At 44.3% G+C, this 26,248-nt stretch overlaps 4 protein-coding genes across 8 annotated transcripts; 2 read left to right on the forward strand and 2 right to left on the reverse strand.

Annotated features, from left to right (window-relative positions):
• Nucleotides 1–307: 307 nt before the first annotated feature.
• On the reverse strand, nt 308–7,820 carry LOC131674338 (cyclin-G-associated kinase). 3 transcript variants are annotated; one of them, XM_058952956.1, is made up of 13 exons: nt 7,718–7,820; nt 7,560–7,648; nt 7,362–7,483; nt 5,770–5,831; nt 5,113–5,698; nt 4,680–5,045; nt 4,187–4,620; nt 3,810–4,100; nt 2,946–3,392; nt 2,367–2,880; nt 2,088–2,297; nt 1,590–2,014; nt 308–1,519 (listed from the first exon to the last, which is right to left on the reverse strand). In XM_058952956.1, the coding sequence occupies exons 3-13, from the start codon at nt 7,372–7,374 to the stop codon at nt 1,412–1,414; spliced, it is 3,456 nt and encodes a 1,151-aa protein (XP_058808939.1). In that variant the 5' UTR covers nt 7,375–7,483; nt 7,560–7,648; nt 7,718–7,820; the 3' UTR covers nt 308–1,411. The 3 variants fall into 3 exon arrangements, with proteins under 3 accessions (XP_058808939.1, XP_058808938.1, XP_058808937.1); XM_058952955.1 differs by adding an exon at nt 6,910–7,232 and having other exon boundaries at nt 7,362–7,648; XM_058952954.1 differs by adding an exon at nt 6,910–7,280 and having other exon boundaries at nt 7,362–7,648.
• A 664-nt stretch (nt 7,821–8,484) lies between these two features.
• Nucleotides 8,485–12,216, forward strand: LOC131674330 (ubiquitin-like modifier-activating enzyme ATG7). Of its 2 annotated transcripts, XM_058952938.1 has the most exons (9): nt 8,485–8,890; nt 9,130–9,358; nt 9,438–9,897; nt 9,981–10,300; nt 10,375–10,675; nt 10,739–11,086; nt 11,158–11,273; nt 11,349–11,622; nt 11,710–12,216. In XM_058952938.1, the coding sequence occupies exons 2-9, from the start codon at nt 9,159–9,161 to the stop codon at nt 11,749–11,751; spliced, it is 2,061 nt and encodes a 686-aa protein (XP_058808921.1). In that variant the 5' UTR covers nt 8,485–8,890; nt 9,130–9,158; the 3' UTR covers nt 11,752–12,216. The 2 variants fall into 2 exon arrangements, with proteins under 2 accessions (XP_058808921.1, XP_058808922.1); XM_058952939.1 differs by lacking the exon at nt 11,710–12,216 and having other exon boundaries at nt 11,180–11,273; nt 11,349–11,489.
• A 541-nt stretch (nt 12,217–12,757) lies between these two features.
• Nucleotides 12,758–16,436, forward strand: LOC131674329 (transcription cofactor vestigial-like protein 4). Its single transcript, XM_058952937.1, has 4 exons — nt 12,758–13,150; nt 15,472–15,567; nt 15,802–16,233; nt 16,298–16,436. Exons 2-4 carry the CDS (start codon nt 15,510–15,512, stop codon nt 16,375–16,377), a joined length of 570 nt encoding a protein of 189 aa, XP_058808920.1. The 5' UTR covers nt 12,758–13,150; nt 15,472–15,509; the 3' UTR covers nt 16,378–16,436.
• Nucleotides 16,437–20,871: 4,435 nt separating this feature from the next.
• Nucleotides 20,872–26,029, reverse strand: LOC131674327 (sorting nexin-13-like). Of its 2 annotated transcripts, none has more exons than XM_058952936.1 (13): nt 25,761–26,029; nt 24,783–24,895; nt 24,623–24,722; nt 24,446–24,532; nt 24,236–24,360; nt 23,603–24,167; nt 23,233–23,527; nt 22,966–23,161; nt 22,488–22,885; nt 21,797–22,422; nt 21,538–21,726; nt 21,265–21,479; nt 20,872–21,196 (listed from the first exon to the last, which is right to left on the reverse strand). In XM_058952936.1, the coding sequence occupies exons 2-13, from the start codon at nt 24,893–24,895 to the stop codon at nt 20,872–20,874; spliced, it is 3,234 nt and encodes a 1,077-aa protein (XP_058808919.1). In that variant the 5' UTR covers nt 25,761–26,029. The 2 variants fall into 2 exon arrangements, with proteins under 2 accessions (XP_058808919.1, XP_058808918.1); XM_058952935.1 differs by having other exon boundaries at nt 22,960–23,161; nt 25,761–26,028.
• Between the last annotated feature and the right edge of the window lie 219 nt (nt 26,030–26,248).

The raw sequence follows: 26,248 nt of genomic DNA on the forward strand, positions 1-26,248 counted from the left end.
TGTAGCGCTGCTGTAAGTGCTAGCTCTCTTTTAAAGTCGGATTAAATACAAAATTACTTATTATATTTTCAAATCAATTTTCAAAGTTATCTTTTAAAATTTGTTCTTTTCCTTTGTACATGTATAATTTTTGTTTATTCATTTGAAGTTTATATTTTACACATCGCCGTTTCAGTTTACTCAGATAATACTACCAAACTATATTAAATAACTGTAATAAATGGGGCATTTGGTTTAATTATTCAAAATTGTTCCACCAACGTAGTTTTATAATTTACTTGAGGAAAAAGAAGCGGGTTCTATTAGATATATATATGTTGACTTTTATTTATGTCTGTCAAATAAAGTAAAATTTACTATAACATAAAAATATTCAATTAATCACGTAGAAATTCAAAATGAGTATTATGCGGTATTCATGGCATATAGACATTGTAATTTTTTTCTAAAATAAAATGAAATGCAATTTATTTAGCGATGAGCAGATGAATTGTGATCGATTGAACGTCGAAAACAATAATCTGACAAGAGTAGAAACACAAATGGTTGACGACAAATAACGGGTTAGAACTGTTTCTGATAAAATTCTAGTCACTCGGTGTACTAAAACAAGAACATGCTCAAGCAACATTATAAATACACATATTGTAACATTCGCTCACAAAATATCTTATATGTGTGAATAAGTATATATACGATTTCACGATCCTTCATAATTTACACTGCATTATATATATATACAGATCACGTAAGAATTCCTTGAAGCTTAAGGACACTATTTGAAAGCCTATGTCGACTTCGCTGGAAAATTCGCTAATTTTGTGCTGTTTTACCGACATATTGATTTTGCCATCATACTTACTTTATTTTCCATTATAATTTACGTTGTAATTAATTTCATTATAGTTGTCAAAATATATCGAATCCTGTATCTATGAATTATTAAAGTTCAAAATGCAAAATATGTAATTACTAAACTGACTAACTTGTCTGATCAAAAAAAGACAAAATGAATTAAATTAAATCACAATAAAGTAACCTACATCTAAATAAATCACAATAAACTAATAGTTTGTCAGGATGAAAAATCGTACGATTACGACTCAAGTATCGACAAAACATATATCAAGATAAACTAGAAATAAATATTCAACAGAACGTCCAGCGACAGTCTCTCTGGGCTTCAATGTTAGGAGTTATGTATATATAGTAATCAAAATTTACGGAATGTAATAGAAGAAATAATTTCGTCTTTTTTTGTTAATTTTGTATGTTTATCTTACAAGAAGCACGATGACGATTAGCGATGATGTCCTTTTCAACAAGTTGATCCTCGATGGATCTTCTATGTATATTATTTATAATGTACTATGAATCGTAATACTCTAAAACAAGTAACGATTGCTGATAATTAGCTAAATAGATTTTGCTGCGAGGCGTCATTCTCAAAGGTGCTCCAGGCATTGTTTAACTCCATAAATATTAACTTGGCCAAATTTTCATTTGGCGTACCAGATTGCTGCAGTAAAAACGAAGAATACGTTTAGTGGTACAAAAAGCAATAACAGATTGGCAAGCCGGGTTCTTACTTTATCCGGATGGACTGCAAGGCAAGCTTTTCTATAAGACTTTTTAACATCTGCAGGTGACACCAGCATGTGCATTTCACATTTTTGCCACTTGCAGTCGTCCCAAAGTATTGTGTGTACGGAGCATAATAGTGCCCTGAGATTTCCTTTTTTACCCTCCGTCCACTCGGCTACCTTTAGTTTCTCCGGATCCATCGTTTTGGCGGCCTCGACTTTGCGCATTTGATTGATGGTCTTTGTACTATTCTTGTCAGCCTTGCGCGAGGCGAAACTGTAGCCTTGGCTACCCAACAGATCCTCGAAAGCGTCAGCAGGCTTCGTCTTTGGTTGCTCTTGATTTAGTGTCTGGGCCGTGGCAAACGAGAGACTTTCGGCCATCGGCGTCACGGGCTTGTGCATGCGCGGGCTCGAGTGCACCGGCGTACCTGCATCAACAACGATCGATCAATTACTCACTACAAGGCACTGATACATTATCGAGAAGATAATTGTACATACCTGCGGCAGCAGGACTGGAGGATTGCGGACTATTGGACTCTTTGGGCGTGCCATTCCAGCTTGCAGTCAAGCCAGCACCCATCACGTTGGTCAAATTCGCAAATGGATCTTGCTTCTGAGGAGCAAAGTTGGGGACACTGGCATTTCGCGGCAAAGCATCTTCGCCCGAGGATTTAGCAGCACCAGTGGCGCCTGACTGAGTCCAATTACCTAAAAGTTACGTCACTTTAGTGTTTTGCGATTGTTTGGGAGGACGAGGCATAAAGGCCGAGGACAAACCTAGCAGATTGTTCTTGAGGCTGCTGCCGAATGGATCAAACATCACGTCTTCCCCGGTGGGAGTCGGCTGCGGCGCAGACCGCCCAAAGAGCAAATCACCCATGTCGGTTTGCCTGCAGTTGTTGCTCTGACCGAACAGCAGTTCGGCGCTAGAGGGTTCGTTGACGACGGGAGTGGTTGGCGGCGCTGCCGAGGTAAAGGTCCCGAAGCCAGCCAGTAGGTCGCTGTCGAGGGTCTCGGGCTGTCCGGAGCTCGAAGCGAATATATCGAGAGGTGGACCAGCCGCGGCCGCCGTAGCGCCGTCGGCGCTGGATGAAGGAGGAGGAGGAGGAGGAGGAGGAGCAGCAGCAGCAGCAGCAGCAGCAGAGGCAGCAGCAGACAATGCAGAGGAGCCGAGATTGAGGAGATCCGCCTCTGTCGGGGCCTCTGCTCGAGACGGCGCAGCGTCCCCGGAAGGCCTACGAGGCAATTTCGGTGGCTCGGGTCTGGGTGGTGGCACCGGCTCCCGCGGAACCTGTGGCAAAAGCGTCGGTGTCAGTGCTGCAAGGCGGCCGAGCCTAGGCGAGAGCGCGCACTCACACGGCGTTCACTGGACGGCATGCTGGCGCGAAAGTTGTCCAGCGTCTCCTCCATCTCGAGAGTCGAAGCGAAGAGGGGCTCCGGCGTGGGCCGGCGAGAGGTCTCCTCGGCGGTCTCCCAGGGCGCCGGCGCCCTCGAGAATTTGACAGAGTCCTCGCCGAGGCTAGCGTTGATCATGACCTTGAACATGCCACCGATCTCGGGCGTATCGTCGAGGTCCTTCTTCTCAAAGCAGAGACAGGTGTCGTTGAGCGGCACGTAGCCCGTGTGGAAATGTAACGCAGCTATCTTGATTCCGATAATACGACCGAGCTGCTGGCGTGCGTGGTACAGCACCATCGTGATGTCACCGCGCACAGTGGCCTCGCCCAGGATCAGACACAACTTGCCCTCCACCATGCTAAACAGCTTCATCTCCTCGTATTCGGACCTCTTGGTCGAGTACACCTGCACAACCAGCATCTTCTATTCATTGTCAGGCCAAAAAAGACTAAGAAAAAAAGAGATGGCCAACCAGATTTACGTAAGTTAAATTCGCACTCAGAGTAACCATGACAGATGCCGCTCATCGATCGACAGAGAAATAGCTATCAGAACGATCGCTCTTCTCGTTTGAGAACGCCGACCTCGACAAATACGTTATCATCATCGAGCAGTCCACACCACTAACCAACTACGCACACTGAAAAAAATGTTCACTGTCCCCGAGTGAAACGCCTCTCGTAACACGTGAAGTCTCATGGGTACAAAGTGACTGTGCACTTGTAGCGAGATCACTCTTTTCAGTGAATGGCTAAAGCACGCGAGACCGATTATTTACTCGGTTGACGTTGAAGTCGGCAACGGCGACAGAAAGGCACTCACCATCGCCCCGTTACTATAAATTTCGACAAACGGTCGACAGCCGTCACGAGCTTTGGTGAAGAGGGGCACAGGCTGAACCAGCAGCGACCGGAGTACTAGCGGCTTCACGTGAGGCAAGTGGCCGGACATCAGAGAGGCCATGTAATCGAGCACTCGGGTCTCCGATGGCTGCAGCTGCGGCGGCTGGCACCTGCGCGTCGTAAACAGGCTCACTGCCTCGGCCGTCGTTGAGAATACGCCAGCGTACAGCAGCAGTGAGCAGGCGACGAGCGCACTGGCCCTAAGACCATCCTGCGAACAACGATAGTCGTCGAGCTTTGTTCTATTTTTGCACATATCGTAGGAATACACGCGGCTCTTGCGAGGCATCCACTTACGTTGCAGTACAGCACGACGAAGTGATGCACGTCAGCGTCAAGGTAATTGTAGATATCCTGGCAGATCTGATAGACAGCGGACAGCAGAGGAGCGTTAGCCTCTGCAGAGGCGTAAGCGAACGAGCAGTCAACGTGACGACCGACTAGTCTGGCCACATTCGGCCTGCCTCTGGACAAATTGTAAAACTGTATCCTCGTCGGGGGCGGGTGGCGCGCCTGAAGGAAGGCCCTGACGTCCTCCACGTGATTAGCCCGGTAGGCTGACTCGATGCCGTCTGCCGGGTAGGGCATGACAAGCAGCCGCGAGGTCAGGTAGCTGGCGTCGAGCTCGGTACGCGCCATGCTTTGCTGCACCGTTTGCATCACTTTAGATGAGGTGTCTTTGATGTTCTTGAATAGACTACCGGCGCCTCCCTTTATCGAGCTAAACAAGCCTGCCAGCCAAATACCACCGTCATTGGCAGTTAGGAGATTGACAATATTCGTCACTTACCCGCGGACGCCGACGTATGGTGCCCAACAGTTGGCTTCGGATTCTGGGCCAACGAGCTCTGGGACTGCGACTGTTGCGGTGGCGGCATCGGTTGCTGGTGCTGATGCGGCTGCTGCGCAGCCACGGGTGGCGGAGGTGCAGGTCTGGTCGGAGGAGCCGGCTTGGCTATTTCGACCGAGGCCGGCTCTCGCGGATCGAAGCCATTCGACTCGGCTATGGCAGCTAGTTGCTCCAGCAAATTCGATGTGGTCATGCGTTGCGTCGGCGACACTTGCAAGCAGCCATTGATCAGATCGTTGAAGCAACTGAGGTGAGCGTTTAGCACTGGTGCCGTGAATTTGCCATTCACTATGGCAAGTTTATTGCCTAAAAAACAGCAGTCGCTTGTATGTTTTGCAAATCAGTGTCGAGTTGTATGTTCTTCTAGACTTACCTTCTGGAAAGGGATGTCGTAAAGTCACCAGGGTGTAGAGCACGCAACCGAGTGCCCAACAGTCGACCGGTGGTCCAATCGGCTCGTTATTCCACGTGTCCATCATTTCCGGAGCCCGATACATCGGAGTCGTAAATTTGGCCATATGATCTTCTAGTTGAGCTCTCTTCTGCGCATTCCATGATGTATCCGGCAGAATTTGCTGAATGGTTGTACTACCGAAATCGCACAGCTTTATCAGACCATCGCTTCCTATCAGAAAATTTTCCAGCTTTATATCCCTGTGAATGAAAGGCTGAGGCTGCTGACAATGCATATGATGGACAGCTTTGGTTGCTTGATAAGCTATTTTACATATTTGAGCTAAGCTCAGAGAATTTGTGGGAACGTTTCTCAAGACGTCCGCAAGTGTGCCACCTGGGCATAATTCTGTCACTAGTAAATATTCGCTTCCTCTGTTTCCTTCTCTAGGTACTTGTTGGACACATAAGAATTGTATAATATTTGGATGATTTGTTAAGGTTTTCAAAGTCTCAATTTCTTGAATTATTGTTTTTCTGGCATCTTCATCAGGTGCTACCAATTTCTACAAGAAATCAATCAATAAAACACACTCTATTTTTAAATTAAAATCAAATAAGAGTTTGTTATACTTACTTTAAGTGCATATTCTTTTCCTGTTGATACATCTTCTACAGCAAAGACCAAGGCCCAGCCACCTGCGAAATTGACAATTTTAAGATATAGTATCAAGTAAGCAGTCACAGAGACAGAAAGCTCACTTAAAAGTTACAAAAATAATTGCTAAAACTGTACATTGAATCAATAACAAGTGTTTATAACATATCGACGGCCTACTTGTTAAAGCAAAATTAATTGATCAAACAGTTATTGAGCAAAAACTCAAAACACTTGTAACTTTAGAGAATTATTTGACATATTTCACAATGTCATTAATATATCTGCAATTGTAAAGTGATTGATCTGTTTCGTATAAAAAAGTTCTATTAAACTTTGTTATATTAGAGATGACAGTTTGTTGGATATAAATATTCTTTCAACTTTTGATTAATTTGTGCATTTTTCTCTTTCTTATTGTTTGATCAATAGATGCAGCAGGATCAACTTTTCATAAGAATTAATAGTTTTAAGTAACCAATCACAGTGATCAATAATATTTCTTTCTCATTACTGTGCCTTGTATCAGCTGTGATGCGACACGTTTGTGTATTCAACTAAGAATAATGTCTCAAGTTATATGATATAAAAAGTGTTTAAGGACTGAAGGCTTCGCGCGTAAATTCCTCTTTCACGTGCGAAATTAGACAAAGAAATAACCACAAACAAGTAAAAAAATTCTCGCTCCGACTTGATAACTAAGGAGATTTGGCGATCAAGGATTACAGGTGAAAGTGGACTTGGCGCGCGAGTTGCTCACTGCTCAAATTACGTCTAAAATAATTACTTTAATTGCCCATCGGTTAAAATTTTTACAAGAGAACTCTGGATGACAAAAGCCACAATCAACCAACAGTCAAAGTTCATTTCAAGTTGAAAAAACACAAGGTCATTAAGCGAATAAGGAAGCAATGCTTTTAACCTTGAACTTGCAAGCATGGGCAGTAGGTATTGTGCTTTAATTTCTCTGATGAGCACGGTGACTGTCAATTGTCAGATCGAGACAAAAGTAACTGTCGTTGATGTAGTGTGAAAATGAAAATGAATAATTGAAAGAATAGCAAAGATAGTAGGAGATAAACGAAGCGCTAGGTGGGAGGATGTTAGAGATGGCTGTACCCTCGGCAATGAGTCGATTAACTCGAAGTTTGACACCACTGATTTCGATAACTTGGCCAAGATAATCGTTGGTAGTGGTGGCGCCGTTGAGATAGCCGAACGCCGACCTCAAGTAATCAGACATTGTGCTTTTCAAGACTTCTCCCACTGCACGATACACTAATTTAACTGTTGGCTCATGTCTGGCTCATGGACCGATGGTAGACGTATGTTGTGTATTCAGCAGACTACACACTGCACAGAACTAAGCCAGCACATACTGACTGACGAGAGCTGCACAGCTGATGGAGGGCGGCCATACAAGTTGACGTCGGCGGTACATACTTTAATTTTACTTTACTTTATTACTTGTAGATGGCGGTGGGATCTGACTAAGTGCCGATAAATCAACGCGCATGCGTGATTTAAAAATTAAACACCATATACACACACGCACACACACACATACGTACATATATACTGCATCCGGCTTAAGCAAGCAGACTTGCTATAAGAAGCGGTTGCCGGAAAAAACAATCATCATATAATCCAAATAATTTAAACAATCCGCTTTAGGCGAAGGAGGCAGTTCGTTCTGTAATTAATTTAATCCGCTTCTCCTAAGTTGCCCTAAGCTCCCTAAGCGGCTCGAGAAGGAGACAACACCACACCGGCGAAGATATATGAGGAGCGACGGTCCTCACGGAAGCTAGTAGGGAGGACGCCGTCGAGCTGGCAGCAGTTGCTGCAAGTGTTCCAGCTAAATCAACGCGCATGAGTGATTTAAAAATTAAACAACACACACACACACACACACACACATACGTACATGTATACTGCACCCGGCTTAAGCAAGCTAGACTTGCTATCAGAAGCGGTTGCCGGAACACTGCAGCAACTGCTGCCAGCTCGACAGCGTCCTCCCTACTGGCTTCCGTGAGGACCGTCGCTCCTCTTATATCTTCGCCGGTGTGGTGTTGTCTCCTTCTCGAGGCGCTTAGGGAGCTTAGGGCAACTTAGGAGAAGCGGATTAAATTAATTACAGAACGAACTGCCTCCTTCGCCCAAAGCGGATTGCTTAAATTATTTGGATTATATGATGATTGTTTTTTATATGTATATACATATATATTTATGCATATACGTATATATATAAATCCAGACATACATATGTATATATATATGTGTGTATATGCGTATATACATAAATATATGTATATACGTATATGTATATGTATGTATATACATATATGTATATATATATATATATATATATATATATATATATATATATATATATATATATATATATATATATATATATATATATATATATATATATATATATATATATATATATGTATGTATATATATATATATATATATATATATACATATAAAAAAACAATCATATAATACAAATAATTCAAACAATCCGCTTAGGGCGAAGGAGGGAATTAGTTCTGTAATTAATTTAATCCGCTTCTCCTAAGTTGCCCTAAGCTCCCTAAGCGGCTCGAGAAGGAGACAACACCACACCGGCGAAGATATTTAAGGAGCGACGGTCCTCACGGAAGCCAGTAGGGAGGACGCCGTCGAGCTGGCAGCAGTTGCTGCAGTGTTCCGGCAACCGCTTCTGATAGCAAGTCTAGCTTGCTAAAGCCGAGTGCAGTAGCGCACCATCCAACAACTACAAGTCGTCGGGTGTTCGACGCCTTCGCTGTAGCCATCTCGGTAATAAACGCCTGTTCTCCGACATTCGCTGTTAAACGCTTCCTCTGTCTTCCGTCCTTGGCGCCTGCGAGTTTGGCCACACTCCAGAGCTGGCCAAAATATAAACACTAAGTGTACAGTATGCGCACGCGCATGCATGAATTCTGGTATTGGATTGTGTAAAAGAGTATCGTAACTATCGTAACAACTGATGAAGTTTCAATAGCTTTGAAAGGATGTAAGATTTCAGTAAAAATCCATTTTTAGAGTATCATTAATTTCAGCATTGGTATGTTATTGAATGTAAATAAGTAATTTATAATAATCAAACCAATATTTGACATGAATATATCTTTGATGAATTTATAATGGTTTCCTCGACTTAAGGTTATATTTACAAATACATTGTAATAAATCAAATATTACTTTTACACTTTATTAAAAATGCACGATAAAGATATAGTGATTCCTATAATAACAATTTAATATTGGCATTAGTATTTTTGAAAATTTTCTGTTGTGTTCTAGGCTAACAAAAAAGTTTCTCATCTGGAACAATGTCTGAAAATATTGTTAAGTTTGCTAAAGTAAAATGTGCGCCTGAGTCAAGTTTTTGGGCAAAGTTTGCTGAATTAAAAATTGACAAATATAAATTAGAGGATAAAGTAAAAATTCCTCTGTGGGCAAGTTACAATTTTGAATCATTAAATGAGCAACAAGCAAGTATACTATTCCTCGACTATACCTCATTTAATAAGTACATGCACACTTACAACTTGAATTTGTTTAGAATTCATGTTTGAAATAATGTTGAAAATATATTAAAATAATTGCAGTGATTTAGAAGCAACATCCCATAAATCTGCAGTTCCATGCAATGGTTTTATGATCAATACTAACACATTGGAAATGTTTAGACAAACCAATCCTCAAGAGTTTATAAATACACTTGGAAAAGAACTTGTTAGTTCATTAGAAAATGGTTTAGCTGTAAAAGAACCATGGAGATTAATGATTTTTGTTATACTTTGTTATGCCGATTTAAAAAAGCATAGATTTCATTATTGGGCAGCATATCCAACACCTTTTGATTTACCAGAAATGCATTATGCAAAACCACAAGTATCAACTACTGATGAGCTTACAGCTGATCAAATGCAAAGTTTTCAAAAGGGATTTTCACATTTGAATGCATGTGCTAGAAGCTATTTTACTGTTATAATTTCGAAAGAATCAACATTAGAGGTGGCTAGTTTGGCACGAGGTATTGAAATTAAAAATACAAGTGACAAGGAGGTAATTTAATTTTGCAAGATGTAAATCACTGCAGCAACAGTAGCAAAATTCAAAATTCAATAAAATGCAAAATTTTATTGCAGAATGAAGCAGATTTATATTTTGCCTTTTATGATCCCTGCTTACATATTACTGCTCCAGGCTGGCCATTGAGAAATCTCTTGTGCCTTTTGTTTATCTCATGTCCCAACATATGCTTTGAAAAATGGATAAAAATTATATCAATTCGTGGTTGCAACGTTGAAAATTCGGTAGTATATACAATAAGGACTAAGGAACAGAAAAATCCAAAAACACTGCAGAAAATATTATTAGAGGGTAATTTAGTAGGTTGGGAGTCTAATGTTCGTGGAAAAATGGGTCCAAGTATTGCTGATCTGTCTGAAACAATGGACCCAGTAAAGTGAGTATGTCTCTCATCGATATTGATTGATAAATGCAAAATTAATAAATGAAATATCAACTGGTGTGTTTTAGACTATCAGATAGAGCAATCACTTTGAATTTAAAACTGATGAAGTGGCGATTAGTACCTGAATTAGATTTGGAATACATAAGCAGTCTAAGGTGTCTTGTATTGGGAGCTGGAACACTAGGCTGTTCAGTAGCTCGAGTTTTGCTTGGTTGGGGCATTCAAACTATAACGTTTGTTGACAATTCAGTTGTGGCTGCCAGCAACACAGTTCGACAGAATCTCTATACGCACGAGGACGTTGTAAATCGAAAGTTTAAAGCTGAAGCGGCCAAGGATGCTTTGTTAAAAATTCATCCGAATTTGGTATAACTACGAATACTAGTGAAAAATAAGAGTGCTACTGATTTGTTAATAACGGTGTTTTAGAGGGCTAGAGGTGAAGTTTTGCAGATACCAATGCCTGGCCATGTAGTGGGTCCAAGTATGCTGGAGTCTACAATTGTGGCTATTAAAAAATTGCAAGAGCTATACTCGGAGCACGACGTGGTTTTTCTCTTGTTGGACTCGCGAGAGGCTCGTTGGTTGCCAACCCTAATGTGCGCCGCTCACAACAAGATTGCCATAAATGCCGCCCTAGGCTTTGACTCTTATACCGTCCAACGACACGGAACCAGACAAGAGCCAAGTTCTATATCTCCAAACGCGATGCTGCAAAGTCTCCAGGGTAAAGACCTGGGCTGTTACTTTTGTAACGATGTCACGCAGCCAGGCAATGTGAGTTGTTATTTCTGCATAGTCACTTAAATGACTTATTTTTTAATAGTTGTTTAATTTCGATGATGTAGTCACAAGTCGATCGAACTTTAGATCAGCAATGTACCGTCAGCCGACCGGGTTTGTCTTACGTTGCTGCCGGCTTGGCAGTGGAGTTGATGGTTGCTCTTATTCAGCATCTCGATAAGTAACTAAATTGCTTACTTGGAGCATGCTATGTTACAGCTTAAGCAAAATAATATTTATGCTTCGCCTGTTGCAGGGTAGAAGCTCAGGCCTTGTCCAAGGAGAGCAAGGACGACTCAACACAAGGTCTACTCGGTGGTGTACCACACACAATTCGTGGTTCGCTGTGGAATTACGAACAGTTCTTAACCGTGACCCACAGGTTCGCTTCGTGCACGGCATGCTCGACTCCCGTGATTGATGAATATCGTGCAAGAGGCGCTGATTTTGTACTCGACGCCTGCAATCAGCCAAACTACTTGGAACGTTTATCTGGCTTGGACGATTTAATGAAGCCCGGTCTCGACGAGGTATGCTACAACATTCAATTGCGATGTCTGTTTACCGACTGCATTCTCATTTACCGATTAATGCCTCATACTCGTACCTGCGTTTAGCTCTGCTATGCTTTCGAATCAAGTGACGAAAACGAAGATTGAATGCCGCTCTTTGAAGAACAGCTGGAACAACTGCTAGATCTTTTCCGATCGCAACAGTATTGCAATAACCGTCAAAGTTCATCATATAGATGTTTTGTATTTTTCTATACATTCTTTTAAATGTGCATTAGTTTTAAGGAGGAATACCAAACGTTCATGGAATAGATAGATTCTGATTGTACTCTACCTAATATTGTGAAATGCATGTGTCGGTGCATTTACTATGATTTATAACAGTACCGTAAAATCTCCGTGTGTTTCAGAATACCATAATAACCGTGATGAGTAGTGCAAGAAACTTAATAATGTTAAAGTGGCAGTTGTATGCTAACGTTCGCATATATTTCCGTACGACAATAAATTAAAAATAATTGTTAATCATACAAATTCCCAGGGAGAATAAGTATGGCTTTTATCAGAAAAAATAACTAAAAATTAAAAGTTCGAATTGCCATGGAAAATCATTAAACGACAGTAAACAATTAGCTAGCCCTAGCTTTTTGCTTGTTCCCTCCCCCTTCCTAAAAGCTGTGGCAGTAAGAAAGTTTCCATCCCTATTGGACGATGTGAACGGCCTCTGGTCTAGATTAAACGTCCCTTATAGGCTACTCCTATAAAAGACAACAATCTCTTTTCTTCGAATACCAAGATTCTGTTACCAATATTACAGAACTATGCGAAAATTTAGAAGCGAGTAAATGGTAAAAGTCAAAGTTGACTTGCACATGTAATTTAGAGAGATGTTTAGTATCGAAAGAAAAGAAGCTACAGGGAACTTGATGGAGCGTATCAAGATAGAGCAGACAAAGTGGGAGACGCGTGTTCGGCGGTGCGACAGAGGTCGGATAACAGGCAGCAGAGAGGGAGGAATTTAACAGAGGATCGAATCGTAGAAGGTATATAGGTATATAGCTTTCGTATAGATGGAACGCAGAGAATTCGTGCAGGCGTCGCGTATACGACGAGCCATCGACAGAGCAACTGCGTTCCGTGAGCCGGAGCGAGGCGCTGTCAAAACAGCGTAGCAGTGGTACAGGTAGCGCAGACTCGAGTCGAGAGAGCGCGCGGCAAGCGTTCGCCCGCCAGTCTATGTAGCGGATCGCCGCAACTTGCACGCGCTCTCGCTGTGTTCCTCTAGTCTACTCATCGCTCCGCAGTCTCTCCGCTATCGGTCCCCCTGCGCGCCAACGTTCTTTCTGCTGTGCAAGATTGCGCGCGCGCGCTCCACATTCCACAGTTTGCTGCAGTTGTGCGTGATTTTTCTGGTTTTTTGAAGTACTCCAGGCCGATCACGAGCTGGGTACTGCTCCTGACTGCGCTCAATATCCTACAGAGAGAAAGTCAATCCAGCCAAAGAGAGCGACTGTGACATTCCAGAGCAGCAGACTCGGCCAAAGAGGTAAGGACTTTGTTGTGCTGAGGAATGCGCCGCATGCGTCTCTCAATACCAGCTGCGATTTCGTCGCGCGTCTACTCTCTCTCTCTCTCTCTCTCTCTCTCTCTTTCTCCCTCCCCTCGGTCGTCTGATTTACGTCTTGACTTTTGTCAGAGCAACTTTCCGGATCAGCGAGTAACTACGTGTTCAACTCACCGCGAAACTATTTGATCGCGCAAACACGGCCGAGTGTTGCTTACAAACGACGACAACAACACCAACAAACGACAAGTGAACGACTAATAAAACAAATGAAATCGTTAAAGCTCGCAAAAAATAGTTTGGGAGTATGGAAACAAACAAGCTTTGCTTTCCGCGAGGCAGCTTGCAAAATCAGGCTTTGTCGGCAATCAGTAATGAGTCGTCGCTCGTGTCAGAGTCTGGGAATCAAGCACGCGCTCGTAAAAAGCAAAGGAATGTACGGCTGGCAGTTCTCCTCCTCCGCCGCCTCCTCGGCTCTCCTCGGCACACGCGCTCTCTCTCTCTCTCTCTCTCCCGCGGACGTCTTCTGTCTCTGTCTCGTGCGGCTGTGGCAACATGTATATACATATAGGTATAACGCGCGCGCAACGAGTGAGCGCCACCCCCTTTTTTCACGCCGCGCCGCATTCCTCTATTGATTCTCACCGGCGACGTGAACCTACGCCAGCCGACTGGCTGATAACGTTCTAGCTGAGCGCTCTTCACTCCCACGAGTCGACAGGTCTCGTCTGCAGGCGACTATCGATTGTGCACTTTTCATTCGCTATCTATTGTCCGTGGTTTCGTAGCGACTAGGGGACACGCGAAGGAATTTCGAGCCCGTGAAAAGAAATGAGCGAGTCTTTCCAAAAACGCATTCCAAACCCGTGATGTCAGCAACGCGAAGAAAAGATCCACCGACAGCCGGAGATACTTACCTATCTAGCCTGATAGTACCTCGGCGATCCCTTTGTGGCTACAACTACGGCGATTCGTATTTGACGAACTGTTCTTTGGAGGCGCCAAGCATTGGCTGCCGGACTCGTCGTCGTCGCATTGCTATCGCGTCAAAGCAATCACCGCGTGCTGAAGAACGCTTGCTGGAAAATGTTGTTGATTTAAGGAAAAAAAAGTGGACAATTCAGTGAGCGAGAGAGTATCATTGGTGCTACACGCGCTCGCTTTCAAGCTATATAAAGCGCCTTCTCGTGCTCTTGGTTTTTTTTGTTCTTTTATTTTCTCAGGTATTTTCGGCGCATTCTCGACGCATGAAAACGTGGTGGTTGCCTTATTGTTTCTGACCTAATAACAAATAAAGATAACACATTTGAACTTCGATTGCCATTTGTTGAATGGTTTGTATTGCTTAATTTACATATGATCGTCGGATGATTCGAGCGACAGTACTTAGTGCAAAGCTGTGCTGAATGCAGCTAGCTCGCGATGTAATTTACACATACCGGTTGCAAATCAACTTCCGAGCGCTTGCAGCTTCGAATAATCATTTTCGTCGGTAAGTCAATGCAGGATGTGATTGGTGAAGCAAGACTAAAATATCATACGCGTTATTCAACAATTCGTTGACTGGGCTTTTAAAGATAACGATCAACGCGTGGTAGAGACGGTCGCTTTTTTCTCTGTTTATCTCCACGCTTGAGAGAGAATTTGAAAAAGTCCGTGCGAATCGTGGTGGTGAGTCAGTCGCAGATATGGAGATTTTGACATTTGGCTGGTTCGCAGATACGATCTAAGTGTTCGCCGCGGGAATGCAAAATGCTTACCATTTGACTCGAAAAAACAAGCTCCAGATTGCAATGCGTAATTTTCGACCGCAGACATGTTAACTATTGGAACTCGATAAGCGACGCGAGAAACGTTCGCCTCGGCCTGCCGTTAGAGGATGAATTACCGATTCGTCGATCGACAATTTCGATAAGCCCGAAACACATTTGATGCTGCCACGGTTTTCCAATTCCCAACAGGGCCGAAATGTTCGCGAAGGCGCGCCCTAGTGGACACAGCGCGTCTGAAAATAATCGATCGCTCAAACTGAAATGTCAAGCTAAAGCGGCGAAAAATACGGCACCTTTCGAAAGTTAATAAGGTCCTACACACGACAAACAATGAACAGAGACGACACTGGCAATTTTTTCGCGAAGCGCGAGTTGCAATAGGTATATTGAATTATCAGTCGAGCAGCACAGGCACGCTGCCGCCGAGCAGACGAGGACTAGACGGGGCAGTGCTTGCCGCGTACAGCCAAGTAAAGGCGGCGAGCGCTGGGCAAAGACAAGGCCGACTGACCGTTCGCATTGTGTTCACAGCTGAAGGAGGCCGGCGGACCGAGCGAGTGGAGGCGAGCATGTCCGCGGTGGAGAGTGCCCTCGAGGTTCTGTCCAGGGCCGCCACGATGGTTCAAGGTATGTCTCTCGCCCGTAAGAGTGCCCGTGAGCGCCGGACCGGGCGGCAATCGGCGCGCCGCGGTCGATAAGTCGCCGGGCCACGGCAGTCGCGCGCTTACCGACCGCGAGTAAGCGCTCGGCCGCGGCCCCGCGATCGCGACCGGCCGCCCGGCAGTGCCCCCGCGGTCGTCGGGCCAGACGTGGAGCCGCGAGCCGAGCGCCGACTGACCGGCGCCCGCTCGACTGTTGCAGAGGAGCGGCCGAAGGGCGCGCCGGGCCTGCAGCGCAAGCCGAGCAGCGCCTGGCGCCGGGAGCGCAGGCGCGACCCCATCCAGAGCGAGGCGCTGGACATGAGCAGCGGCGCGGCGGCGCGGCAGCCCGGCGCCCGGCCCAGCGTGATCGTGCCGGTGACGAGCGCCGCGCCGCAGGCCGCGCCGGGCCTGCTCTCGCCCGGCGGCGGGCCCGCGGCGGCGCCGCCGGCCGACCCGGCCGACGCGGCGGCGGCCACGCCGGCGGGGGGCGCGCGCGGCCAGCGGCGCGCGGGCGTGCGCAGCGCCGGGGTGCCCAGCGACCCGGCCATCGACGAGCACTTCAAACGCTCGCTCGGCCTCAAGGAGTACGCGGCCGTGTTCGACGCCAGCGGTCGGCCCAACGCCGCCGCCGACAAGGAGCCCGGCCTCACAGGTAAGCGCGCGCCCGGCCGTCCGCGCGGGCTCGGCTGCTCACCTCAGCCTCTGCTTGTCCGCAGTGGACGACCACTTCGCCAAGGCGCTCGGCGAGACCTGGACGAGGCTGCAGGCCACCAGCCGCGGCAAGCAGTCCACGTAACTCGGCGGCGCGTCGCCCGCCTCCTGTAAATTGCGGCCTCGCACCTCGCGACATCTCCATCGATAGGTACATTCATGCGTGTATAGTTAGCTTATTTATTGGTCGTCCCGTTGCCGCAGCCCGTGCTCTCGCGGGAGACGGCTGTGCGCTCGACGCCGCGGTACTCGATGGACTTGTCACTCGTGCGTCTCGCTAGTCTGCGCAATTGCGAGACGATTCGGCGTTGTAATTAGTAGTTGTAGGTACACATCGATCGACTGTTGACAAAGTATAACGCGCAGCAAGAGCTGATGCCGTACTCTCGCGATGGAGAGTACCAGTCAATGCGCATACGTGTGATGACATTGACACATGGGCGTGTGCGTGTGCGTATGCAATCAAGTTGAACAACGTTCCTCGACTCGACTGCCTGCTCGACTGTTGCGCCAGAGAAGAGCCTCTAAGAAGAGCAGTACTGATTTCAAATGGTGCTAGGCGGTTGATCGAGCACCCCAGCACGCACAGAAGCCAGTACCTCTACTTTCTTACTTGTCGTGGCGACGGCTGCTGCTGCTGCTGCTGTTGCTGCTGCTGCTGCTGCTACTGCTACTACTACTACTACTACTACTATTACTGCCGCTGCTGCTGCTGCTGCTGCTGGATTCCGGTGCTGGCTGCGTTCTTCCTGACAACGAATGCGCAGCGAAGACACTGGCGATCCTCGGCGAGCCGAGGCGACAGCGGAGCCGTCCCGAGAGAAACTGTCGCGGGCGGGCCGCGCTCTGGCTTCCTATATGCAGGCGCTCTGTTCACTTGGCGTAAAGCAAAAGTGGTAATTCAATATATCGACAGACAGGCTGAAGAGAGCAGAGGAGAGCAGATCCGCGGCTCGCGGGGCACAGGTAATCCCACACCAACGGGGTAAGTCTACACCTCTGCACGGCCGCTCTGCTCTCGCGCGTATCCGCCGTGCGTGTGCGTGCCGACGCCGTGCGCGCGCGCTCTCTCTCACTCTCTTTCCCGCTTGCTCGCTCTCTCTCCCGCTCTCCTCGCTCCGAGCGCTCAGCTCGCAACCCCTCGAGCCTCTCGAGTTCGTTTCGTTTTTGCGCGAACAATGCGCCCCGTAGCCGCGCGCGTGGATAACTCGCGCGGATAACTCGCGCGACACTTGCCGCCGGCCTCCTCGCCTACGTCTAGTCGTCGCGCAACGGCAGCTCCCATTGTGCCTAGCGCGCGTCCGTAATCGACACGCGTGTCGCGCTGCAACTGTCGTCGGCAGCTCGGGGAGAGAGAGAGAGAGAGAACGAGAGCAGCTGCATCCGAGCGGGGCGCCCTGCCTCGACTGACTCGCGCGCCGAGACCACGTCCTCGCGGCTGGCGAGCACCCGCGACGCGCAATCTCGATCTCAGGCGTATCGGGTTGCCGCCGCCGCCGCCGCCGTCGCCGATCCGCGACCGCAGCCGATAGCGAGCTCGCGAGCGGCCTGCGCTGTCCTCTGTCCGCTCGCATCCGGCGCATTCCGATCGGGCGGCGAGGCGCGCGACGCCGACGGCATTGCGTGTGCTCAGAGCATCGCTAATAGCACGCAATTCGGCGGAGCTCGGGAGTGCGTGAGCAAGAACTTACGGCAGCGACGGCGGCGGCGGTGTCGGCGCAGGGAGGAGGCCGTCGGGCGGCTGGCTGGGCCGCGGGCGGCGCAGGCGCTGCGCCCCGGCGGTCCGAGCGTTCGAGCGCGGCACTGGCCGACGCGCACTGCGGAGATCGCCGGCCGATCGCGCTCAGCGAGGAGAGAGAGAGACGGGAGCTCCCGGGGGTCGAGGCGGCGCGCGGGCACTGAGCGAGCTGCCGAGACGCTGCCCCCTTCGGGCTCCCTTCCCGCTCGGCTGCGCTGCGCGCCCTTCGCGTCCCCTCGCGCTCCCTTGCTGGCTTCGCGCCCCCCGTCGCCCGCCTCCCCCCCCTCGAACGCGCGCGCTCCTTCGAAAGGACCAGGCGGCAGGCGACGCGAGCGCGTGAATCACGCGTATCGATTTTCCGAGCACCGAGCCGTCGTCGGCTGCCTCGTCGCTGGCCGACCGGCCTCCGCTGCCGAGGCATCGCGTCTCTTCGCTGCCGCCTTCGTGCCCGGGCCGAGCGCTTCTGTCCCGTCGGCTGCCTCGCCTGTCGCGATGTCCCCGAGCTCGCGTCTCCGTTAACGAGTCCACGCTTGGTCACCGCCGGCCAGGCCTTTTACAGGAGACGACCCGTCTCCCATTCGTTTCCCATTCGTTTCCCATTCGTTTCCCATTCGTTTCCCATTCTTCGTTCTCGGCCTCGGGCGTCGCGTCCAAGGTGATCGGTCTTGGGGCTGCCGCTACACGCTACCGGCCCAAGTGTCGCGAGTGGCGCAAGTGGCGCAAGTGGCGCATAGACGGAGAGCGGAAGGGGCAGCGGCTTGTTAATTTCCTCCCTCGGTCGCCTATCAAATTCTTCTTTTCCGGGAAGCTCTGCGCATGTTGCTTCTGCGGTAGGTTCCTGCTTTATCTCCTGGTCCCCGCAAACTCGACCAAGACGCTCGATCGTTTGTCTTAGCAAATAGCGCCTCGCGAATTCTAGCATTCGTATAATTTTATAATTGTGGAGAGGACTCTGCGCATCTACTTTTATATCAGGCTGCGCAGCAAGGACATGGGATGCAAGACATTTTTTTCTGTATATATAACACTTGCGTAATCACTTCGTGTCAACTTTTACCTGTGTGAAGAACAGTTTTAGAGCAAACGAGCACTGATGTTTTATTAAAAGTCGACCCTTATTTATTAAATCTTTTTTATTGGTTTATTCTATTTTTTTCGTGCACATCCACTTATAAGTTTTCAATTTTGCTGTAGCATAATAGATAATAAATCAACAACAATGTTCATAATAATGTGACCTATATTTTTGGAGAAACGACACATTTTTCTGTTTATAAGCACAATCTGGAGCTCTATACAATATAACAAATATTTCCATTATTTGGTAGCTATATTTTGCACAGTCACATAATATCAGTTGTTTACTCTGAAAATGATTTGAAGGTTTCGGCACTATTCAAAGACAACGACGAAACGTTTTCGTCTTTTAAGGGTCCTCCTGGATGTCGAAAACGCGCGCCGATTATATCTAAAACTGTATATGAAATGTAAAATAAATTTTATACAACTATTAATAAAGTAAAAATATCAAACTCTATAGAATTTTTTAAAGCTACCTATGCATCGTACTTCCTTGATATAACTTTGCAAACGTTGCTATGTACATACCTATACTTACAGAGACACAATACAAGAAAAGCAAGTTTTATATTTCCGTTCATTTTACACTATTTTCTGTGTTACGCTCAAGTATCATATCATCATATCATCATCATATCAAGTACTATGTAATTACGAAAGAAATAAAAGAAAATGTGTTTAATTACTTTGTAATATCATCAGCTTACTCGTATTTAAAAATTGCTTTTACCAACCAAATTTATTTATAATATACACTTTCGAAAACATAATCTACATAACAATACAGCCTAAAGAACAAACTTTTCGTTGAATATTTAAAGAAGTAAAAAGTAGTCAAGTAGTTTAGTCTGCAGCAATATACGGCTTTTCTCTATGTTAACAATACGGTATATTAAGTTAAGAATACATACGTTCAAAAAGATATTCGAATAATCATTATTTATACAATTATATTTTCAAATTCAATAACAAATAAATATACATTAACAACAAGTCTACACGACATTTTTTTGGCCACAAGATGCAAATTAGAAACAGGATTACAATGAAAACAGATAAGCTCTTATATAATTTTTCTAAATAGTTTGAATAGATAAAAAATAGTTTCACTATCGCTTAATACTTTTTAAGCATATATGATTTCTACAATGATCGCGGAACAAATAATTTGAATAACCATTTCTTCAATGGCCGCCGGAAATGACAAGAAAAATGATAGGCACATATATTTATTTTGTGGTTTCTTCTTTCAGCTATCTATACACCATTATTATGTTTGAAAAGATAAAGCAAGCAAGTTGTACTGCATCTTGTATTGGAGTGGCAAATTATTAAAAAGATAAAGATTTATTTGTCTTGATTTAGTCTTCTTTCATTATTAATAAATAGGTATATAAGATATAACTGCTCGTGTTGGCATTTTGCTTTCGTCTTCTACTTAGCAATGAACTCAGCAGCGTTTCTTGTATAAATCTTTATTGCAACATCATCAAAATCGCAATACGCTTTGTCAATTGTTATTACTTTCTTAGTTACGTGAAGGATCAGCAATAAGAAATAAAAACTGAAGTAATATAGATGATCAAGCTTGTTCGGAATCGCATTTTTTTCTCCTAATAACCTCATTGTATCTTGAGTCTTATAAGTCTTAAAACATTAATTGAAGTCTCGGGACAAATAATGTAAAAATTAAGTATTGATTGGAATGATTACGAAAGAGTGTACAGACAATCAAGACTTATAGAGATGCGCTGTTTGATATCAACCTTTGATTTTCGTTTTGACTCTTGGTGAAGCAGAATAAAGTTTTCTAGTAATAGTCAGCAGATCTATGCGAGGAAAAAGATTCTCAATAATACCCTCGAGCAAGACGTAGAGCAACCTGCGATTGAGTACGGGCCGTTGAAAAAGTTCAAAAATCCGGAGTACTCCCCGGCGCGTAGTCTCGCTACCTATGATATGTTTCAGCTCGTCCGACAGACAGGACAGAAGCGCTACTTTGGCGGCTACGCGTGTCCTGTTTTTTGTCTCGGGATCGCGCGGCGGTTTTGAATCCGCCGGGACGCCATTCGGCCAAAAGCTGTGTCTGCAAATGTACACGAGCAATACGTGATTCGACGACGGTCACTCATCATCTAATCTCTCAATGCTTACTTGAATATTTTTAAATACGTTGCGACATTCTTCGGACTTGTGAGATAGGACACATACTCGACGATCCTCCGGTTAACTATGTCGCCAAACATCGTTCGAATGATTTGGCGCAATAGCGTTACTATTCTGCGCCGGAGCCATTGATTTCGATTTTTTAAGTCAAAAATCTCATCCATCAGCAACAGAATGATCCTCAACGGGATATTGTCGTCGGTCTGCCAAAAAATTGAATTATAATAGAGAGTTACGCAATTAAAGCGAGTTATTAAATACCTCCGTGTCGAGACTTGCCCCGACTTTGACGCTTTCGTAGAAGACGCTATTCTTTTTCGAATTGCCAAACAGTTTACTAATGTTATCCATAACGCCGTCCACCGTATTCAGCATATTGTCAGGCATGGTTTTCACAGCTTGAGTCACTGACTTCATGGACGTTTTTAAGGGATTGACCAATGTATCAATCTGAAAAGCAAAGGCTAGTTAAAGTGACGACCAAAAGTCGAACGGAATGGGAGGAGTGAAGTCAACCGACAGTCCTGGAGATGCCTCCGCTGACCCCTTTGTCGTAGTCTCCCTGCTCGAGAAACAAAAGCAAGAGGTTTTGCAGGCCCAGGTGGCCTTCCATTATAGTTGGCCTGGTCAGCTGAGCCAGCCAGGCATTGAGCATAATCATGCGCCTCTCAAGCACTGCCCTGTCCATGTTATGAAAGGCCTTTTTCGCTGGAAAGGCGATCTTCGCCAGATCGTAGTACTTCTCTTTAATCTTCTGGTAGAGATCGTAAAAGTCAGAGTAGCGTCGATAGATATGCCACTTCTCTCGATAACCCGAATCGTAGACTTTGGCGACGGCCACTGCGTAGATCCCATAAGTTTTGCCTCGATCATTCACAATGCCAGTCTCTATTATTTCGACGCTCAGATCGAAACGGCCCTGCTGCAGCTTCCTTATTGCATTTTGATCGTACGCTATCGAGGTTGCGTCTAGCTTTAGAAACTGCTCCGAGCTCGCATCTATAGAGTCGCCACCACCGCCGCCACTACTTTCGATCGACACTCGGGAAACCTTGTCCTCTTTGCTCTCGCCAGCGGATGCTCGCCCGCTGTCCAACTCGTCGCAGGAGCTTGATTTACTTTTTGTTTCTCGATTGATACCACAGCCTGTTTGACACATTTGTCAAAATTGACGCACCCCTTTTGATAATTTTTCTTTATATAGTCCTTACCTTTCTCTGTGCTTTTTGACGCTTCGCCATGCTCGTCCAGAGTGTCCAGTTCATTATTGATACTCGAAATGCTAATGCTATCCAACGATTTAGAATCATCCTCCGAAGTTGGATCTTTCAATAAGTCCAGTTCAGCAAGCATCTTCAAGTACGAAACGGACCTTTTGAACGCCGGTAAGAAACGGTCTTCGTTCTGAAGTTTCTCGTAGCAGCAAGCTTGCAACTCGTCGAACCACGTCTCCCTCACAGACTCGGATTTCATTCGAATCACAAGACCCTTCACCAGAACATCGTCCAGTTGGAGCTTCATGGACGCTTTGTCGCTTAGATACTGCTGGTAAATCTTCAACGCCGCTTCTTTCAGATTATCAAGATCGGCATTTTTCTTCCTCAATGAGCTGTTGAGCGAGAGCACACTGTTAAACTTGATGCTCTATAATCATCATCGTTGCCTGGCTTGTCGGTAACTCACCCGAACGATGACGAAGAACCTGCTTGCGCACTTTGCATTTTCTGTACCTCAATGTCAGAGATTTGTTGTTCAGCTGATACGCGCCAACCATAAATGTTCAAATAAAAGTAAAGGTAAACCTCGGCATTGATGTTTGTCATATAATCGATAAAGTAGCTGAGAGCAATGTTATTTTTCAAAAGTTCATCCAACGGCAGATTCACTAATAACAATTCGAATGATTTAATTTTATTGATTATCGAAGGCATCAAGCGGTTTTATGAATTCACTTACCTAACTTATGACCTGGCACGAGAAGTCTACTCCAATCTTGAACTGGACCATCAGTCTCGGCGTCCAGACCCTCTTTCATTCCAATTATACGGCTATCCAAGAGCTTCTTGACGTATAACAGACTATTAAGTTGCTGCTTAACGATAAGATCATCTTCACCTCCTGTGTCTTTGGAACGTAAGTGTGCTATCTCTTTGCAAACTATATTTTTCGTAGCTATCAATTCCTCCAAACTGTCAGTCATTCGTATAACCGTTAGGAATACATCGCTTGGTAAAGAGGCGTCTTTGGTGCACTGAAAATTGCATTTTCTAATCTTTATTTGACAAGCCTTTAATATTCTCTTTCAGTAATGTAGTTTGAAAATTACCAGCCAAATAAAAGCTTGATTAATATAATCGGGATCCGAAAATAAATTAAGTAGAGGTCTAATGACAATGTTAACCAATAGCTCTCTCAAGATGAAACGTACGGTTAAACAATCAAAATCTGATTTTGGTAGCAAGAGATAAAGTAAAATCTCAGATATTTCTCCAAGAAAAGCCAATTCGTGAGCCTCGTCAGTACAAACCAAATCCCGACATATGACATTATTCTCCATCTGCACTTCCATATCAAAAAATATTTTTTCCAAAGATTCAGTGTGATTTTCGTTACTGGTGCTCACTTTAGGCTCATTCAAAGATGTCAAATTTGGAATATAAAACTTGGATTGAGAATACCAGAAAACATCTGTTTCACTTTTGTTCCTCCTATGAGTAGGGGTCTTTTTAGGCGTTCCACCAGATGTACTCGAACTGCTACTACCTTTTTGAACTTGCATTGACTGTGTATGTTTTAATTTTGCTCGAGCTTGCCGATAGAGTCTCATATGTGAAGCAGCATCATCTACAAGTCTTGTTGTCAAGTATGGTATCCAATCAACCTCTTTCACCCTTTGATGATTTCCAAACAAATAATTTACTTAATCATTAAAATAACAAAAATATGCAAACTATCATACCTGTTTGCTATATTTATAGCAATTTTTTGAGCAGTATCTCTCACAGATTTAGTGAATTCTTCATCATTGGTAAGAACGCTATACCATGGTTCAATGTAGTCTCTCAAGACAAAATCTAAAATTTCCTAAAACAAAGAAAAGAATTACCCTTGTGACTTCCCAAAGTAAAAAAATAATAACAGACTATTTGTATGTCTTCAAAGTTTTTACTTGTAACGATTCATCAATGACATGACTTCCTGTAACTCTTCTATCTAAAGTGAATGCAACCTTTTTCTTTGATTCTGCTAAAAATTGCTGGATAATATAATGTTTTTAATAATTATTATTACTTAATATAGTTAGTATAATAAAAGAACAAATTGTTTATAAATTTTTTTTATATACCTCCTGTATTTTTTTCGTTCTTTGGGATAGATTTTCTTTACTTGATTTAATTTCATTTTCAAGTGTTGAACTGTATTTTTTATATACACAACTAACAACCCTATAATTATAGAACATCAGTTATCATTTTTATACATTAATTTTTAAATATTTCACTTACCCTAAAGTCAATACTATCAAGCAAGAAAAGAGTCTGACAAATGTTGTAAAGTTTAAGATGGTAAGGAGCAAAATTAAAATTGCCCCGGCAATTCCGTAAAAAAAAACATTCATCTGAAAAGATAATGATAAATATAGTATTCTTTCTTATAGTAAACTTCGAGACATGAAAATATTTGTTGAATTGAATAATGACTTATCTAGTGATAAAGTCAAGTACGAATCATGAGCTGTTTAAAGTAACTAACAAAGTTTATCACAAAAAGAGAATAAAATGAAGAGACTAAAAGCACAGTGTGTAATTACTTCTTTTACAATGTTATTATCGCAGTATATGCAAAAGTATAAATCCATAGCAATTGTAATGTTTTATTTTCAATAATTTATTATTTTAATTGTAGTAAAATAACGAAAACATTATTATTACTTTTACAAGATGAATGTAATAATATTGTCAACAATAATAATGATGACATTAATATCAATTAATAAAAAATGAAATTGCAATCATACTCGATTATTCAGAATGATGTTCAGATATTTGAAATCATTTAACACGAAAAGTATAAAATAAAAGTGCGCAAGTCCGTGTCAGTGAAGGTACATTTCTAACCTAAAACTGTATTGTTTATGTAATGTTGACAAGTACAATGTACGTACATCTAATAACCAACGATGTTAATACAACAAAAATAATAGGAGTAAATTACGAACGAACGTTTGGTTTGTATTATATTATAACTAATCACTTTTCTTAAAATAACTTGTAAAATGAGTTTCAAGGAAAAAGTACGAAAGCTACATTGGGAATATCCGAACGAGAGAAGATAAACAAATAAGTAGGATTGAATGTTGAACAAAGATAGGCAGATGCATCGGTATAAATCTTGTCAATAAATTAGCAAGCGTAATAGCGAGACTGGGTATAGGTATCTTATCTTCGTGATGAATAAAAACACGACACGAAAGACGTTTGTACCTTTGTATTTGTGAATGTTGTCGCACGTCTGGCAATAATAATTGTTGCTGCATAATTGATGTGGTTTCGAGGTCTGTTGTCTCTGTTGCGATGAGTGTAAGTGAGCTGACTGCCGAGTGACAAGAAGACTAAATATGTAAGTAGATATTGGCAGCCGGTGAGGCGTTACTGATCATCGGTTGACTTGACTTGACGCGGCGACGCTGACGACAGTACGGCGCTGAGCAGTCTGAACACATACGAACACGTACGGGCTGACGCACGACACGCACATACAAGCGTTAGACTATAAAGTCGAAACGCTGGTGTACTATGTTTAAGTTAAATTTCATAAATTGTTGACAAATATACTTATAGATAGTACAATGTTAATTACAAATCTTGAACTTGTGAACAAACCTATTTTCTATTTTTATTAAATGACAAGTATAAAAAGCTTTCTATTACATCAATACACTATCAAGATACTACACACACACACACACACA

Source organism: Phymastichus coffea, unplaced genomic scaffold (assembly GCF_024137745.1).
Source record: "Phymastichus coffea isolate CEN01 unplaced genomic scaffold, Cenicafe_Pcof_1.1 PCOF00231, whole genome shotgun sequence".
NCBI lineage: Eukaryota > Metazoa > Arthropoda > Insecta > Hymenoptera > Eulophidae > Phymastichus > Phymastichus coffea.